This window comes from Nicotiana tabacum, chromosome 23 (assembly GCF_000715075.1).
Source record: "Nicotiana tabacum cultivar K326 chromosome 23, ASM71507v2, whole genome shotgun sequence".
In the NCBI taxonomy this organism is placed as follows: domain Eukaryota; kingdom Viridiplantae; phylum Streptophyta; class Magnoliopsida; order Solanales; family Solanaceae; genus Nicotiana; species Nicotiana tabacum.
In genome coordinates, this window is record NC_134102.1 from 69,144,017 (window position 1) to 69,164,257 (window position 20,241).

The window sequence follows — 20,241 nt, forward strand, 5'->3', positions numbered from 1 at the left end:
TCTTATATTGGGTGAGACGAGGTTTCCAGACCTGTGATTTTGCACTACTGTGTTGGGAATAAGGAATGTTGGGAGAATGATACCATATTTTCGCTCTGAATTTGGCAATGGGCCATGTCGGACGAGAGAGCTTTTTGACTTGATGCATTCATGGGTGGTTACAAGTTTCTACATGCTTCTTTTATCATTTTTAGTGTTGCGAAGGTCCGAAATGAGGTTTCATCTGATATGAAGTATATTACCGCCACCTGGATTGTTGTTGGGCAGCTATGGTGGTTAGAAGTTATGTGGAATATCATGTGATTATACCTTGAGTTATGGTTATGGCTCAATTCAGCTTGTCGAGGCTTATACAGTGTATTGGTGTGAGATTTGGGTCTTATGATGGGTTTTAGGTGTTGGGGTTTTGGTTATGAGATTATGGGCTAAGGATGAAGTGAAATATGGAGATAAGGTTTGTCATCAGGCTTGCATGGATTGGGGTGACGTGAGATCACCCACAGGTATGGGTATGGAGAGGTTATGTTGTGATTTGATGGCTTGGGGATGACTTCTAGCATGTTCGACGACGAACATATGTTTAAGTGGGGGAGAATGTAACGACCCGACCGGCCATTTTGAGCATTTACATTCAGATCGGTAGTTTGAGGTCATGAGTAGCTGCGTATGGTGTATTATGATTTGCGTGTATCGTCGATTTGGTTTTCGAGTTGTTCAAAATTGATTTGAAAGAATGAATCTCTAATAGGAAGCTTTAAGTTGGAAGAGTTGTCCTAGTTTGACTTTGTGTATCTGACCTCGGATCAAAGTTTTTATGGTCCCGAATTTGCATTTAGATTTTTCTGGGAGGTTTTGACACTATTTGGTGGAAGTCGGCAATTTGAAGGTTTGGAATGTTCATAAGTTTGACCGGGAGTTGTCTTTAATGTATTGGGTTCGGATTTTGGTTCCAAGAATTGGAATAGATTTGTTATATCAATTGAAACTTGTGTGCAAAATTTGAAGTCATTCCAAGTTGATTTGATATGGTTCAGCACGAGTTTTGGAAGTTGAAAACTCATTAAGTTCGATTTGAGGTGCGATTCGTGGTTTTGATGTTATTAGGTATGATTTGAGGCCTCAAGTAGGTTGATGTTGTGTTTTTGGACTTGTACGTATATTTGGTTGAAAGAGGTTCAATCGGGAGTTGACTTTGTTGATCCCGGGTTCAGATTCCGATTTCGAGAGTTGGAATAGGTCCGTTGATTCATTTGGGACTAGTGTGCAAAATTTGAGGTCATTCGTAGTTGATTTGGTATGGTCCGACATTTGGTTTTAGAAGTTGGAAGTTCATTAGGGTTGAATTGATGTGTGATTCGTGGTTTGGCATTGTTTGATGTGATTTGAAGGTTCGAGTAAGTTCGTATCGTACTTTAGGACTTGTTGGTGTGATTGGAGAGGCTCCCAGGGGCCCGAGGGTGTTTCATATGGTCATCGGACCATATTTGCGACTTGAGGAGCTGCAGATATCTGGTGTCTGGTTTTCTCTTTTGCGATCGCGAGGAGAAGGACGCGATCACGTAGAGTATTCTAGGATGCAAGAGAAATGTAATTCGCATTCACAAAGTGGTGACGCGGTCATGAAGCTTTGGATGGATATGTTCTTCACGATCACAGTTGAGCGGTCGTATTCGTGTAGTAGTGTGAGTTCAGCTGAGATGCCAGGCATTAGACTACGCGATCACAATATTTTTTCCGTGTTCACGAAGTTATGGAGAGTGTATGCTTCGCATTCGCGACTCTTAGCCCGCATTCGCGTAAGGCAATTTTGGTGAGGCTGGAAGTTGTTCTTCGCGATCGCATGGATTTGTCCGCAATCGCGAATGGCAAATCACTAAGCAGACTTTTAAAAACCCATTTCGAGGGTTAGAGTTATTATATCACATTTTGAGGTAGAGACCTCATTTTGAGTGATGTTTTAGGGGATTTTCATGATTTTGATCGGCGTAAGTGCTTTTGACTTAGATTTATTCATTTTTCATGATTCCATCTTAGTTTTTATCATTTGTTTAGTGAATCAAAGTGAATAAATGGGTTTTTGTTTTGTAAAACTTCCTAAAGTGAAAATTGGGGATTTGAGGTCGGAATTGGATAATTTTGGTATGGTTGGACTCGTTATTGAATGGGTGTTCGGATTTTATAAGTTTGGTCGAGTTCCGATGTGCGGGCCTGAGGTTGACGTTTTAAGTTGACTTTTTGATTTTCTTTAAAGATTGAAACTTTATTTTCCGGGATTGCTTCCTATGATTTGTATTTATGGTATTAAGTTATTTTGTCTAGATTCGAGCCGTCCGGAGTTAGATTTTTGTGGGAAGGGCTTATTAAGGGATTGATTCGGCTTGTTTGAGGTAAGTATCTTGCCTAACTTTATGTGGGCGAACTACCCCTTAGGACTTGGGTTGATTTGTGTTATTTGAGTTATGTGGAAGACGTGTGCATGAGGTGACGAGTGTGTACATGGGCTTATGTGTGGTATTTTGACCGGTCTAGACTCTTAGACTCTTTCATGCATTAAACTAGAAATTGTAATATCATGTTGTATCTTCCTTTGTTAAATTTCCCTTACATGTTTTACTTGATGTTGTCATCACATGCTCCATTATTTATTATCCCACATGCTCTTATATGCCTTATTTGCCTTTGTTATCCCTCTTATTGTCATGTTACCTCTTTTATTGTCAAGTTATTCTTATTTGAAGTTGTTATTTCATGATGTCCTTTCGTGTTGAGTTATTCCATGCATTTAGATGTAGATATTATTTCATACCATCTCTTTTGTTGTTAAGCTTACGTTGTACTTTTAAAGTGGAAATTTTCATTCCATGGAAATACTTTCATTTTGAGTTATTGAAGTTGAAGTTATGAAAGCTATCATATTGAAGTTGAAGTTGTTGATTAATGAGATATCTTCCTTGTTGAGAAATTCCCATTCATTATGTTATTATTGAGATTTTTATTCACATTGTGGTTGAGCCGTGGGCTATATGTTGTGGAAACTGTGGTATTGTTGATTTTGGGAAGTTGTGGCATATGGGCACTTGTGTTGCGAGTTGTTATTGCATTGTGATATTGATGTACGGCGGTATAAGGATAGGGGTTAATGTGTATGCAGCGACATAAGGTGGGATTTACGTACGTGTTGCTAGTAGGGGAATTACTTGAAGCCACGTGGCGACATAAGGTGGGCTAAAGTGCGTGTAGCTATTTCGGGAAAAATATTTTCAAAACTATCTAAATGTAAGGCTCGCACGGTAGTATAATGAAAGATTGTGATTGTGATTGTAGAATGAAGTTACAAGAAGGTACCTGGGTTGTGATTCTTGTTGTCGGAGTTCAACGATAACGAGGATGAGTTTGAGGAAGACCCGGAGGAGGATATGGAAGAGGAGCCAGAAGAAGAGGGGGTATGGGAAATGGCTCAGGGGATGGATATTAGAGTTGGTTGATTTACCTTTCTTTCCCACTTTGTACCCTCTTATCCCCAGTTCTCTCTTTACTTTCCTAAAGGGCGAGTTGTCCAGACCTATGAAGTTCTATGAAACAATGATGTAATCTTTGTTCCCACTTGTATCAGTCCAAATTATCAATGAAAATGAATTGCTTCGGATCTAAATGTATCAAGTCTAAATATTTGTCAAATATCTACGAATTAGGCCTACCTCTAGCAGTGAGAGGTCCTTGTGAATTCTAGGAAACACGCTAGTTGTAATGCATGAATTATTTGCTCTATGTGATTACATGCTTGCATAAAATGAAGGAACTAACTCTTGTTCCTTTTCCTTTTCTTCCTTCTTATTTTTATTTTTCCTTATTATTATCCCCCAATAAGAAAAAAACTAGTATGTGTCGACCAAAACTGGCGGAGCCACCATACAATCTAAGGTCAAAGGTAAAGATATCAACTGCAAAAGACCCAACTGAACATGCTCTGGTCATAGCCGACAGCCCGGGGCGATCAGGGGAAAAAGACGATACCAGGAATGATGAACACATGGCCAGGATGACCCAGGAAATAAAGTCTTTAAGGGAGGAGGTACAACATATCAGTGAACTAGCACACCTAGCTGTGAAAACACTTCCTCAACCACCTCGATTCCTTTCTTTGGATTCATTCCCTGACCACTTTCCGTCCACATCACGCCAAAACAATAATACCCCAACTTCAGCTCCTACCACTCAAGTCATACCTCCGGTGACCCCGGCTAACCCACCAAATTCCCCTATTCACACTCCTTACGTACCACAATACAGTTAGATATCACAATACCCACCTATTACCACCAATGCAACTCACACCCTCATCGCGATGGGGTCACTTTTACTACCAACTAGCACATACTTGTGGAACATGCTGCCACCCATGAGTGGTACGTTCCCCCTGTATATGTCATTTCTGAACCTACCTTTACAGCACCTGTCACGGTCAGGGTGCCTTATGAGATTGACCAATACGCCGAGATGGAGAGGGAAGCAAGGTGTAAGGGAGAAGAATTAGTATCTGAGCAGTTGCAAATGTTAAGAAGGCCAATGAAAAATCTCTAAGTTGCTCGGGGAAGTGAAAGTTTGGACTATGACGATCTATGTATTCATCCGGATATGGATAAGTCAGCAGGGTATAAATCCCCGAAGTTCGATACCTTCAATGGGACGGGTGATCCTCACGCACATTTGAGGGCATATTGTGACAAGTTAGTCGGGTGGGGAGGAACGAGAAGCTAAGGATGAAGTTATTTATAAGAAGTTTGACGGGAGAAGCACTCACCTGGTATACTCGATAGGATCCACGGAATTGGAGAACTTGGTAAGATATGGAGGAGGACTTCATGAATCGTTTACAATTCAATACAGAGATGACTCCTGATCGGTTTGCATTGGTGAACCTGCAGAAAAAACCATCTGAGTCATTCCAAGAATATGCACGCCGGTAGAGGTCAGAGGCTGCCAGGGCTCAACCTCCATTGGACGATAGTGAATTAACCAAGTACTTCATTTGAGCCTATGAGGGAATATACTTTTAAAAGATAATGGGAATGATAGGACAGAAATTCCCCGAGCTGGTCAAGATGGGAGATATCTTAGAAGAAGGTATAAAATCTAGTAAAGTAAAATCCATGGAAGCACTGCAAACGACCAGCAAGGCCATCCAGTCAGGGTCAATTGGTAGCGGAAAGAAGAAGAAAGAGGAGGTCTCAGCAGTCGTCCCTTACTAACAACCCAACTCACATCACTAAAGCACTTCTTATTACCCAAACAACCATTCACCACCACCCACTTACGCTCTAGTCTATATCACCCAGCCATATTACCACCCTCAACAATAATACAACCCTTATCGAGCCAATAATAACCAAAACCCTCAATGACCATATGCTCTTGTCCAAACCACTACTCAGCAAAACCGACTTGTTTATGCACCACGCCCTCGTCCAAACTTTGAAGAAAGGGGTCCTAGAGCTTATACCCCGATTGTTGAGCCTCTAGCCCAACTATTCGAAAGATTGAGAAGAGCAGGATTGATACACCCAGTCGAAAGAAGGGTCCCTGAACATCCCTCTAAGTATTACAATGTATCTGGGCATATACTAAAGATTATTTTAAGCTAAAAATGAGATTGAAACCTTGATCAAGGGCAGAGCCATCCAGTGCAGTCTGGCACCGCCCAATGTGAATCACAATCCACTGCCAAATCACCGAAACTAGGGAGCTAACATGATCGTATTGGACGAATAGTATGACCTAAAGGAAACAATTGTCACTATAGGAAATGCATAAGTTGCTAGGATCCCTCCTCAAAGAGCTCCAATGATTACAGTACAACTGAGGCCAACAGTGATGGTTCAGACTTATCCGCAGCAACCTACCGCTTCTACAGGAGGCGAAGAAAGTCGGGAATACAAAACTGTCCCATGGACCTACCAGCAAAAAGGAAAGGCCAAAATGATAGACTCTGCTACATCCAATGGTATGACTAGGTCCGGGAGATGCTACGCTCCTGAAGATGTCAATCGAGGAAACTCGGGGAGAGAGAAAATTCAAAAAAAGAACATAACATACCCAGAAGCTGCCAAGTTTTGGAAGAGAATGTCAAGCAACGAGTATTCTGTGGGGGAGCAGTTGAAGAAAACTCTAGCACAGATATCAATCATGGAGATATTAATGAGTTCCGACGGTCATAAGGACGCCCTATTGAAGGTACTAAGTGGGGTGAATGTACCAAGTAACACCACTAGTGAGGCACTTACTGCGACAATTGGGAAAATGGTTAAAGCAGACATGATCACTTTCAGAAGAGACGAACTTCCTGTCAAAGGCGCAAGTCACAACAAGGCTCTATCAATGTCAAATACGGGGACAAAGTAGTGTCCCGGATAATGGTCGATGGAGGGTCATGAGTCAACATTTGTTCTCTCTCTAGCATACGAGAGTTAGAAATTCATTTAAAAGAAGTCAAGGAAAGTCACGTAAGGGTGAGATCCTTTGATGGTTCGCAAAATGATGTTATTGGAGAAATTTATTTGGCCTTGCAGAACGGGCCGGTAGAATTTCCCATATTGTTTCAAGAAATGGACATCTCCTCTTCCTACAACTTGCTGCTAGGCAAGCCCTAGATACATATGGTAAGGGTTGTGCCATCCACTTTGCACCAATGCATGAAATTTGAGTGGGGATATCAGGAGATCGTGGTTCATGGCGAGTGGGGTCACTCCGCTTATTTGGAGTATGTTCTTCCATTCATTGAAGGGCTAGGATATCAGCATGTGGAAGGGAAAGATCGCATTGTTAGCTCCGAGAAAAAGGTTTTTGTGACAGAGCATGTTGCAAGTTCGGGACAGAGTTAAGTACCTGAAGTTGATATCATCGACGGGATGGGAAAGTTGTTCGTGAATATGATTGAAGAATGGTGTGAAGGGACTAACATAAAGACACCGACTATCATGGATGTTGAACCATAGGAAGAGCTGCGAAATTGGACCACCAGTCCGCCTTTGGTTCGCCGGGAGTCTTGGTAGTATGGAACTGTAAAAGTTTTCTTTTGAAAAGTGCACGGTCAATAGAGGCTTGTATCGTGTCTGTACCTTTTGTCATTTGCCTCTTTTGAACGCTTAAGATGTTCCTCTTTTGATGAAATAAAAAGAATCATTTTCTCGAATATTGAAACTTTATTTACCACTTTATTTATACTTAGCTTTTATTTGCAGTAATCAAACTGCTAAAAACCCACATTTCGCGATTATAACATGTAACGAAACTGTTGAGCGCAACGACCCAGATTACGAAGAATATGATGAGTGCATGATGCCCGACAATATCCTGCAGGAGATCGAGCAGTTGGAGAGTCAGAAAAAGCCCAATCTCAAGGAAACGGAACGGGTCAATGTTGGAAGTGAAGAAGATGTAAAAGAAACCAAAATCAACATTCACCTAGAAGCCGAGCAAAAAGAAAAACTGATTGAGCCCTCTGACAGTACATCGATGTGTTTGCATGGTCCTATGATGACATGCTAGGATTAAGTACTAACATTTTCTCGCATCGACTACCCACCGATCCTACCAGACCGCCGGTCAAGCAAAAACCTAGCAAATTCAAACCTAATTGAAGTCTGAGGATAAAGGAAGAAGTGACCAAATAGATAGAAACGAGTGTAGTAAGGGTCAACAACTATCCAAGATGGTTGGCAAACATCGTCCCAGTACCCAAGAAAGACGAAAAGATCATAATATATGTGGACTACCGAGATCTCAACAAAGCCAGTCCTAAGGATGATTTCCCTCTACCAAATATCCACATCCGTATCGACAATTGCACGAAGCATGAACTACAATCATTTGTGGATTGTTTCGGTGGGTACCATCAAATCTTGATGCATGAGGAAGATGTAGAGAAGACGTCCTTCACCGCACCTTGGGGAGTTTATTATTGTAGAGTCATGTCGTTCGGTCTCAAGAACGTCGGCGCCACCTACATGAGGGCCATGAAAACCCTCTTTCATGACATGATTCATAAGGAGATAGAAGTGTATGTGGATGACGTCATCATAAAGTCTTAAAAGAGTTCGGAGCACATGGACGATTTGAGGAAATTTTTTGAACTCCTGCGAAGGTACAATTTAAAGCTAAACCTAACAAAGTGTACGTTCGGATTCCCCGCTAGAAAACTATTAGGCTTTATTATAAGCAGGAAAGGGATAGAACTGGACCCATCGAAAATCAAGGCCATTCAGAAATTACAACCACCAAGGCCATTCTGAGTTGTGCCCTGACTTGGATTGCCCAGAAACATAGGCATTAGATGTCGGCATACACCACACATTTGATATCTCAACTCAACCCGCTCAAGTACATCTTCGAGAAGCCGATGCCTACCGAAAAACTAGCTAAATGGAAAATTCTCCTCAGTGAATTTGACATTGTGTACATAACTCGGAAGACTATCAACAGACAAGCTTTAGCCGACCAGCTCACAGAGAATTCGGTGGATGGGGACTACGAGCCACTTACTATATATTTTCCCGATAAAGAAGTGTTATCTGCTGGAGAAGATATTGCAGAATCGTACCCTGGGTGGAGAATATTTTACGATGGAGCAGCAAACTTCAAAGGAGTCGGAATTAAGGCAGTCCTGATTTTGTAATCTGGACAGCATTACCTAACATCGGCAAAGATAAGATTCCCTTGCACCAATAATATGGCTGAATACAAAGCATGCATCCTTGGGATTAGAATGGTTGTCGACATGAACGTCAAAGAACTTTTGGTCATAGGAGATTCTGATTTGTTGATACACCAAGTCCAAAGGGAATAGTCGACCAAGAATGTCAAGATACTTCCATACCTGCATTGTGTGAAAGAGCTGTGCAAAAAGTTTACAAAGATTGAGTTCAAGCATGTCCCTAGGATTGAGAACGAGTTTGCCGACGCCCTTGCAACCCTATCATCTATGATCCAGCATCCAGACAAGAACTACATCGACCCTATCTAAGTAGAGATCAGGAATCATCATGTTTATTGCTTCCATGTAGATGAAGAATCAGATGGTAAATCATGGTATCAAGAAATTCCTTGCAACCAGAGAATACTCGGAGGATGCTACTAATGGTCAAAAGCAAGCCCTCAGGAGGCTGGCAAACCACTTTTTGTTCAACGGGGAAGTCCTATATAGGAGGACCCTAGAATTAGGTTTGTTGAGATGTGTAGACGTTATTGAGGCAACCAGACTATCGGAAGAAATACATGCAGGAATGTGTGGACCACACATGAATGGGTTCACATTAGCCAAGAAAATCTTGAGAGTTGGATACTTTTGGATGACTATGGAAAGTGACAGTATCCGCTATGTGCGGGAGTGTCACCAGTGCCATATTCACGGGGATTTCATCCGGGTTCCACCAAATGAGTTAAATGTAATGAGTTCACCTTGGTCATTCGCTGCCTGGGGCATGGACGTGATTGGACCTATAGAGCTTGCCGCATCAACTGGACATCGTTTCATCTTGGTAGCTATCGACTATTTCACCAAATGGGTCGAGGCATCTACTTACAAGGTCATCACAAAGAAGGTAGTGGCAGATTTCGTCCGAAACAACATCGTCTGCAGATTTGGGATACCAGAATCTATCATCACTGACAATATCGCTAACCTCATCAGTGACCTGATGAGAGAAATCTGCGAGAAATTCAGAGTTGTCTACCACAATTCTACAGCATACAGACCAAAAATGAACGGGGCAGTCGAGGCAACCAACAAGAATATCAAGAGAATTTTACGAAAGATAGTGGACAATCACAGGCAATGGCATAAGAAACTGCCTTTCGTTTCACTAGGTTATGAGACTACCATGAGAACATCCAGTAGGGCAATGTCGTACATGTTGGTATACGGATCTGAAGCGGTGATACCCGCAGAGGTAAAAATACCGTCTTTGAGAGTCATTCAAGAGGATAAGTTGGATGACACAGAATGGATACGGGTCAGACATGAGCAACTCATGCTCATTGATGAGAAAAGAATGGATGCAGCATGTCATGGTCAGCTATATCAGAACAGGATGGCCAGTGCATTTAACAAGAGAGTGAAGCCTCGCCAATTCACACCGGGGCAATTGATTTTGAAGAAAATCTTTCCCTATCAAGAAGAAGCCAAAGGAAAGTTCGCACCAAACTGGCAAGGTCCTTATGTGGTTCACCGAGAATTGTCGGGTGGAACTCTAATCTTGGAAGAAATGGATGGAAGAGTCAGCACGAAGCCTATCAACTCAGACGCAATCAAGAGATACTATATTTGAAGACTAATAGAGTGAGGGTTTTGATGTAACAGAACTACGTTCAACCTGACTTCCCACAGAGGAATACGTAGGCAACCCACGTAGGGTTCGGTTTCTCTCCCCCTTTCTCTTCTAATAGAAAAATCAAATATCACTTTTGTGCGTTGCTCAGGAACTACGCCGACTTGATTTCCTCAGAAAGGAATACGTATGCAATCCTTATCGGAATCAGTCGTCTTTTATAATTGAACTACGCTCTGGCCTGATTCCACTTGGATACGTAGGTTGTCTGAGTCAGACTCGGCCATTTGGATATGTCGGCTGCCTGAGTCGGGCTCGGTCATCTTCATCATATTTCATCATAGTCGACGAACTACGTTCAGACCTGATTTTGTTTCGGATACGTAGGCAACCTGAAAGGCTTCGGTCATAACCTTAGGAAAGCCTTGTAATGCATTAGTTCAAATTAGGACGCAGTCGCGGCAACAACCAGTCGCGTTGCCCGAAGTACTACGGGATATCGACATCAGCATGACAAAGTTTCAAGAGGATACGCTCTCGTGTGGAGAACCTTATGTAACATGTCATAATCCAGAACGACGACATTTTCTTTAAAAATAAACTATTTTCAAAATGTTTTCTAAGGACATATATATATATATATATATATATATATATATACCGTAATTTGTTCCATCTACCAAACTTCGCGGCGCAATCATGTCCAAGGCCGGGGCAAACCAACACTGTGGTCGACACAAACCAACTCCCCCCCCCCACTAATCCCCACTAAGAAGATTTCTTTGAGTGCAGGGTCGACAGGGAGTAAGGAAGCACTAAGACCATACTGGGACAAATGACGGACCCGCCACTTATCTAAGATTATCTCTCTTCCTCCTTTACTTAATTTTTCTGGTATAGCTAAAGCTAACTTTTGAATCCTTTGCTGGTACCTCGGAATCAGACAATTGATACGGTAAAACTTGTACATAGCAAATCGCCTACTCAACTAATCGGAGCACCCTATACAAACGAACCGTCGGCTTCGCCAATTGAAGTCCTGTTGTTGACGGCCAATTTTGACCCTCCCTTTTAAAATTAATTTATTTTTACTTAATATTTTACAATGAATACTTTGAAGATATTTTTCTATCAATAAATTCCTATTTACACAAATTAATTCAGTTTTAGTTTCAAAATTAATCATTTGGTATTAGTATTATATAATTACAAATATATTTACTATTTTAGTGCCTTTGTTAAGGTGGGAGATTAGAGATATATCTAAATTAATAATAGAGTCACGATAAAGAGGGAAAATTCCTAATGTTTGTACTAAAAGTATTAAATATTTTTATTTAAATTAAATCTAAACATGTTATTTCTAAAAATAATGGGGCCCCTTTGGGAGCTAAGACACAAGCCTTATTATCTGTAACATTAGAGCCGCCCCTTGTTCCACGTACCAACAACGACATACTCTGCGTAACTCATAAGTGGGTGTGTAAGCAGGGATATAAATAATAATTCTTTTTTATTATTATTTAATTTCCCTTTCCTGGCACGGGTATAGATATCGTACCCCATCGTTTAATTAAAATTTTGGACATTGGTAGAACATTTACCAAAAGAACAATATGAATGGCTACAAATATTTTTGAAGTGTCTTCCATCTTAATTCCATACTTTGTGGACCCATCTTCAGAAAAAAACATTATCCTATCAACTTTTACGTATCTCATGACATGGCAAATTTTTTCTGGCTCAAATTCACTTTCCAAATCTCATGGATGAGAGCTCACCTTCCACGTGTCCCAATCAAGAAAATATTCAAGATTTCCAGCTACTCTCAATTTCTATTCCAGTTCCAAAGTTTACGCCTGCAAAATTCAAGATACTACACTAGTGAGTTTATCATTCATCAATCTAAAACTTTTCTCATAGAGTCATTTTAGTCCATGTTTTAGTAAATGATGGTGTAAAACAGAATGGTGAGGACTTCAGTCCTTCATCAGACTCCCTTGCTGATACCCCATGAAGATCATGCAAAACCCCCAGAATTCAACTTCAACTTGAAGGAACAAGAATGGATTTATATGATCAAGAAAAGCAACAATATGAAGGAATTGAAGCAAGTCCATGGCCAAATCTTGAAACTTGGATTAATTTGTAGCTCTTTTTGTGCAGGCAATCTTTTAGCTACTTGTGCACTTTCAGAATGGGGCAGTATGGACTATGCTTGTTCGGTTTTCGGGGAAATCATTGATCCAGGTTCATTTGAATACAATACTGTAATAAGAGGACATGTTAAAGATATGAACTTAGAAGAAGCTCTACTTTGGTATATTCATATGATTGAAGATGAGGTTGAACCAGATAATTTCTCATATCCTGCACTTCTTAAGGTGTGTGCTCGATTTCGGGCCCTCAAAGAAGGAAAACAGATTCATGGGCAAATCTTCAAGTTTGGACAAGACGATGATGTGTTTGTGCAGAACAGTTTGATCAATATGTATGGAAAGTGTGGAGAAATTAAGGAATCTTGCATTGTGTTTGAGCAAATGGATCAAAGGACTATAGCTTCTTGGAGTGCACTTATTGCAGCTCATGCAAATTTGGGACTATGGTCTGAGTGCCTCAAACTTTTTGGTGAAATGAACTCTGAGGGATGTTGGAGGGCAGAGGAAAGTGCATTAGTGAGTGTGATTTCTGCTTGTACTCATTTGGATGCCCTTGATTTTGGCAAAGCCACACATGGATATCTTGTAAGGAACATGAATGGTCTCAATATTATAGTAGAGACTTCCTTAATAGATATGTATGTTAAATGTGGAAGTCTGGACAAAGGGTTGTTTCTCTTCCAAAGAATGGCAAAGAAGAATCAGATGTCCTATAGTGCCATAATCTCAGGGCTGGCGTTACACGGGCGAGGAGAGGAAGCTCTAAGTATCTACCATGAAATGCTCAAAGAAAGATTGGAACCAGATGATGTAGTTTATGTAGGGGTTTTGAGTGCTTGTAGTCATGCTGGACTGGTTGAAGAAGGGCTAAAATGCTTCAATAGGATGAGGCTGAAGCATCAGATAGAGCCAACGATTCAGCATTATGGGTGCATGGTTGATCTCTTGGGGCGAGCTGGTAGGCTCGACGAGGCTTTGGAGCTCATCAAGGGCATGCCTATGGAGCCAAACGACGTCTTGTGGAGAAGTCTGCTAAGTGCTTGCAGAGCTCATCAGAATGTTGAGTTGGGAGAATTAGCAGCCGAAAATCTCTTCCAGATGAACTCAAGAAATGCGAGTGATTATGTTATGCTCTGCAATATGTATGCACAAGCTCAAATGTGGGAAAAGAAGGCTGTGATTTGGACCAAAATGGCTAATGAAGGGATAAGTCAAGTCCCTGGCTCTTGCTTGGTTGAAGTAAACAGAAAGATGTACAAGTTTGTGTCACAAGATAGGTCACATCCCTGCAGTGAAGAGGTCTATGAGATGCTTCACCAAATGGAATGGCAGCTGAAATTTGAAGGGTACTTGCCAGATACATCACTGGTTTTGTTTGATGTAGATGAAGAAGAAAAGAGGCAAAGATTGAGCACTCATTGTCAAAAGTTGGCAACTGCATTTGCACTAATAAAAACATCTCAGGGTTTTCCAATAAGGATAGTAAGAAATGTCAGGATGTGTAGTGATTGTCACACATACACTAAACTAATTTCCGTCATTTACGAAAGAGACATTGTTGTTAGGGACAGAAATCGGTTCCACCATTTCAAAGACGGAACCTGCTCTTGTAAAGACTACTGGTGAATACATCTTCTTTTACCATTAAAACTCCCCATTCTTTATTATAATCATATTTTCTGCAGTTCAAAGATGTAAACAATATTAGCAACAATCTTTAGAATCATGCCAATTCTGGAGAACCATCCCCTCACCTCCACCCAAATACGGGGTTTTCAGAAGGAGCACTTTGGTTCTGCCTCAAAAAAAGAACTAATTTTATTTCTTTAGCGAGTGAGAACAGGGTTGATAGGAGCAGGAAAATTGATAAAAAAATCTCAATACAGTACTGTTTATATGCGCTCTAACTGCTTAAATTAGAAAAAGAAATTGACTCACAAAATATGAAAACAATCAGATTGAACTATGAAGTAGAAGGGAAGTATATTTCCAGCAAGATCTATTTTTTATTCAATGATCAATTAGACTAGAGCAGGCTCTCATTTGGTGCTTATTTTTCGTGGCAAATGTTTGCCCTGTTCAAACAATAGAAAAGGTCATTTTGACATTAAAGTCTTGAAATTCAAATAATCTACCGGATAAAGATTACTTGAACTAGAAAGGTAATCTATTCATCCTAATATAGTAAGATTAAGATCTCATGTTATAGTTATATAGCACAATAATACTACTGCAAGTGATCTCCTACTTCCAGATAATTATTCCAGCTGAATTGAAGAAACAGCTGTAGTAATTTCCTTTGCTCGAGGATCATTGTTTTCCAAGGACACACCGCGAGGATCTTCTCTTACTAGCATAGCAAGAACATTGACCGAACTCCAAGCTTTAGTCACATTTTTTTTGAATCTGCCAACAAATCCACCAGCACTCCCTCCATATTCATCGTATCATCTAGAAGCTGAGACTGTGATTCTGGTTCTATCTGTGAACAGTGCAAAAGGTGAAAGAAATGGTCATAAACATGGAACAAGGCAGCAGCGCACTAGACTCCTTAAGAGCTTTTGACCTTACAAGCTTTGTTTGAATGTCAAGATCGTTGGAATATGTCAATTGGGAAAATTGCAGTAAAGTACAAAACCAACAATAACAACATACCCACTAATATGTCACACCGTGGGGACTGGGGAGGGTAGTATGTACGTAGACCTTACCCCTACCTTGTGAAGATAGAGAGACTGTTTCCAATATACTCTCGGCTTAGGAAAGCATAAGCACCACATTAATGAAAATATAGACAAGAAGGGACAGTAACAAGAAGCCATATAAAAGCAGAATAAAAACAACCAGATAGTAAGGTGCTCAACAATGAAAAAAATAACGGTTAGTCATAAAAACCTATTACGAATAAAAAACGAGATTGCGTGTCAATACTACTGTTATGAACACTCTAGACTACCTACTCTACTACCCTAATCATCGACCTTCATACCTTCCTATCAAGGGTCATGTCCTTGGTCAGCTAAAGTTGCGCTATGTCTTGCCTAATAACCTCTCTCCACCTCTTCTTTGGCCTACCTCTACCTCTCTGTAGGCCCTCCAATGTCAACCTCCCACACCTCCTCATCGGGGCGTCTGTGCTCCTCCTCCTCACATGACCAAACCACCTAAGCCGCGCTTCTCGCATCTTGTCCTCAATAGGGGCCACACCTACCTTATCGCGAATAACCTCATTTCTGATCCTATCTAACCTGGTGTGCCCGTACATCCATCTCAACACCCTCATCTCTGCTACCTTCATCTTCTGGACATGGGCGATCTTGATTGGCCAACACTCAGCCTCATACAACATCGTTGGTCTGACTACCACTTTGTAGAACTTACCCTTAAGTTTCAGTGGCATCTTCTTGTCATACAAAACACCGGAAGTGAGTCTCCATTTCATCCATCCCGCCCCAATACAATGTGTGACATCTTCATCAATCTCCTCATCCCCTTGAATAATAGACCCAAGGTACTTAAAACTCTCTCTCTTATAAATGACCTACGAGTCCAGCCTCGTCTCCCCTTCCCCTCCTTGAGTCTCGCCACTGAACTTACAATCCAAGTATTCTGTCTTGGTCCTGCTCAACTTAAAACCTTTAGATTTCAGGGTCTGCCTCCATACCTCTAATTATGCGTTCACACCATCTCGCGTTTCGTCAATCAATACAATATTATCTGCACATAGCATGCACCACGACACCTCCCCTTGGATATGACGCATCAGTATATCCATCACGAGAGCAAACAAAAAAGGGCTGAGTGCCGACCCCTGATGCAACCCCATCATCACTGAAAAATGGTCTGAGTCCCCACCCACCGTCCTCACTCGGGTCTTTACTCCATCATACATGTCCTTAATCAACTTAATATAGGCAACAAGTACACCTCTAGCCTCCAAACATCTCCACAAAATCTCACTCAGAAATTTATCGTACGTCTTTTCTAAGTCGATGAACACCATATGCAAGTCCTTCTTTCTCTCCCTATACTGCTCCATCAATCTCCTAACAAGGTGGATGGCTTCTGTAGTCGAACGCCCCGGCATACACCCAAACTGGTTCTCAGAAATAGACATACTCCTCCTCACCCTTAGCTCTACCACTCTCTCCCATACTTTTATAGTATGGCTAAGCAGCTTGATACCCCGATAGTTATTGAAATTTTTTATATCACCCTTGTTCTTGTATACAGGAACCATCATGCTCCACCTCCACCCTTCGGGCATCTTCTTCGTTCTAAAAATGACATTAAATAATCTAGTGAGCCACTCCAAGCCTGCCTTGCCCGTACTCTTCCAAAGCTCCACCGGGATTTCATCCATCCCGGTCACTTTGCCCTTGCTCATCCTACGCATAACCCCCTCAACTTCATCAACTCTAATCCGCCTACAATACCCAAAGTCACAACGACTCCCGGAGAGTTCCAAATCACCCAGGACAATGCTCATGTCTCCCTCCTCGTTCAAGAGACTTTGGAAGTAGGTCTGCCATCTTCGACGGTTAAGCCCCGCATCCAACAAAACTCTACCTGCTTCATCTTTGATGCACTTCACTTGGTCCAAGTCCCGCGCCTTCCTTTCTCGTGCCTTGGCTAACCTTAACAATATTTTATCCCCACCTCGGCCCTTGAGTTCCTCATACAAACGACTAAAAGATGCAGTATCGGCCGCCGTAACTGCTAACTTTGCCTTTTTCTTAGCCAACTTATAATGCTCCATATTCGCTCTCTTCTCCTCCTCGTCTACACTTTCCACTAGCTTCAGATACGCTGCTTTCTTGGTTTTTACTTTTCCTTGCACCTCTCCATTCCACCACTAGTCTCACTTATGACCACCAGAGTAACCCTTTGAGACCCCTAATACCTATCTCGTGGCTTCCCTAATGCACTGCAGAGTCGTGGTCCACATAGCGCTTGCATCCCCACTACTCCTCCAAGCCCCATAGTCACCAACTTGACCCCCAACTCCTGCAAGTGTCTGTTGAAATGAAGAAAAAAATTTAAGATAAGAAGAAGCCATCTTCCTACAAAAAATCCTTCACTTTTTTGCAACACATGTGAGATTTTGCATGGAACCTACTTTTCTTTCTCATTTGGAAATTATTTTACAAAAATATGGAAGGAGACATTTTAACTATTTTCTTGTTACCTTTTGGACATTTAAAGAAACCCAAAGGAAATGGACACTATAAGTTCACATTGAAGTTGTCTAGGGGTTAAATTCTTCAGAAACAAAGCCTGCTTTTTCATCATTGAGATATAGTGATGAATGAAAGAAGGGGGAGCTAAAAACCACTCTTTAGGGTTCGACACCCCGGGTATGCACTAGCGCCCTTGACAGGAACTCCAGAACCCTCGGGCTCACTCAGCAAAAAGCTAACTCTCTTCTCCTGCTTTAGCTTAAGCCCCAAGGGGCCAGAAGAAGATACCCAATGTTCAGGGTAGAAAGCCAGGGTTTGTGGGACCCCCTCTCCCGCCCGATTTGATCTTTCTCCCATTTGCCGAGTCATCCGACCCGACCTCAGACTCTTTCTTCCCGACCTTCACATATGGGTGGGGAGAAAGAAAAGAAATAAGCATCTAGTTACATGCTACTGGAAAACTTACTGCAATTCCTACAGCCCTCCCATCTTGCGCATTTGATACCTAATCTGAAGCATAGCATCTCGAGCTCCTAATAATTCTTTTAACAATTTATGCTTGAGTCGGTTTATTAGCTCGCTCCAACCACTGTTCATGGTGAAAAGCAGTAGAAATCAAAGTTCCAAATGAAATGGAATCTATAGAGTTTAGAATAAGATTCTATGGATAGAAAATCCAAAATTCAACAAAAAAGTAATGAGAATCCAATTGACGATGAGAATATTTACAATAGAAAGTTTGGGCTATACATGTTATGGGATTAGTATCTTCATCTCAAGAAGTAGATAATCTTTTTTTATGCTTTGTAATTAAAATTGACTTATGAACAGGGCAAAGATAACAATCACTATGACTACGTCCTTTAGTCAACATCTGCAACACCGAGGGATTTATATTACTCCAGTATATTAAACCTTCCCAGAAAATATTAGCATCTAAGTGCGTCAAGGTAGTTACAACCTGCCGTTTTGTGATAAAACGAGGCAAAACTTTCTTACCAGATAGCACTAGACTTTGCTGCTCTAGTTCTAAAAGAGTTTTACCTTTTCAGCAGGAAGCAGGTTGCAGGCATTGATGATGCATTCATAAGCATTATAATGTCTCTCAGCCAATTTACTTAAGGTATTAAGGTTTCGTTCAAGCGCAGAGTTTCATTCCGATAGCCTTCTCCATGTTTCTGACGAGCGCAAAATACCACTTTATTTATACTCGCTAGTCAAATATAGTATAGTATAATATCATATCCACAGGGATTAGAGTTAAACGGTATTTTCGTAGTTTCTATCTTGATTGCTATTCAAGAGAATCAACAATTGAGATTTATATGATTAATAACTACAATTAACTAAGAGTCTAAAGCTATTGACTAATGACAATCGAAACAAGGGTAAGCAAGGAAGTTATCAATGGGAGAAAATAGAGGTTGATAGGATAGGTGCAAGATAATTGTTTGGGATCTAACTCTAGATAATTCACTTCTAATGTTCAAGTGAGTCTCTCAAATTCACTCAATTATTAGTTCAAACATGCAGCAAAAACTCCTCTCTCGATTAATTTTTAACCTCACAAGATGAACCAATTTAAGCATGTGAAGATATGCAAGAATGCGTAGTGGATTGATCTTTAGGAGAACCTCTCTCGATTATCCTCCTAACTTGGTTTAATCAATGAATCAACTTTCCTCTTTCGATTACTAAGAAGAATTAATGAACTCAACCAACAATATAATGCAAAGATATCACAAGTTATGTCTCTCTCGATTACATGAATATGTGAATATAGATACAACAGTTAAATCATCCAAAACGCTTCAACACATAAAACTAGAGTTATAATCCACAAACAATCATCAATACACCATATCCATCAAACCCTAAAGGGAACTACTCCATAGATATGGAGTAATTCATCACAAATATGTTTACAGTAAAGGAAAACATAAAACGATCCAAACTCGGGTCTTGAGTGAGGATTGAATGATGAACTCCTTGTGCTTTTGCTTATCCAACTCCTCCTTAGCCTCCTTAGGTCTCCAATATGTCAAAAATCCGGAAAATAACATTTTTCCATGTGTTTATTCCAAGTAGGATTGGGCCCAGATGAAATCACCTTTTCCTAGCCGAAATAGGATATTCACTTTGTAAAAAATACACAGGCGTGCCGCATGGGGCGACGCGCTATGCGGGGCATTAGTGGGGAAATCCAGAGAGTTGGTTCTGATAGGCAGTAGAGAAATGCACGAGCGCGGTGCCCCACGTGCTGCGGCAGTGGAAATTTCTCAGAGTACGGATTTTTCTTACGTTTTGATGTCCAGACTTGATCCTCGACCCCCGAACACGATCCAGGCCTAATCCTTTGGGCTTTTACTCAGACTTCAAAGCTCCAAATTACTCAAATTCATTTCATAGCATCTACATAGTTCGGAATCACTCCTACAAGACATAAAACACACAATAAGTGCAAAACACTATCAATTAAAGCTCAAACACAAGTAAATTGCAGTAAATTAGAGTGCAATAAGCGAGTAGAATACGAGATTATAGTCTACCATCAACACCACACACTTAAATCATAACTCG

The 20,241-nt window shown here is 40.9% G+C and overlaps 1 protein-coding gene across 1 annotated transcript; it reads left to right on the top strand.

The window, feature by feature from the left end:
* The first annotated feature begins 12,111 nt into the window (after window positions 1–12,111).
* Window positions 12,112–14,131, top strand: LOC107825838 (pentatricopeptide repeat-containing protein At1g31920-like). Its single transcript, XM_016652752.2, has one exon. The coding sequence runs from the start codon at window positions 12,290–12,292 to the stop codon at window positions 14,105–14,107; it is 1,818 nt and encodes a 605-aa protein (XP_016508238.1). The 5' UTR covers window positions 12,112–12,289; the 3' UTR covers window positions 14,108–14,131.
* The last annotated feature ends 6,110 nt before the right edge of the window (window positions 14,132–20,241 follow it).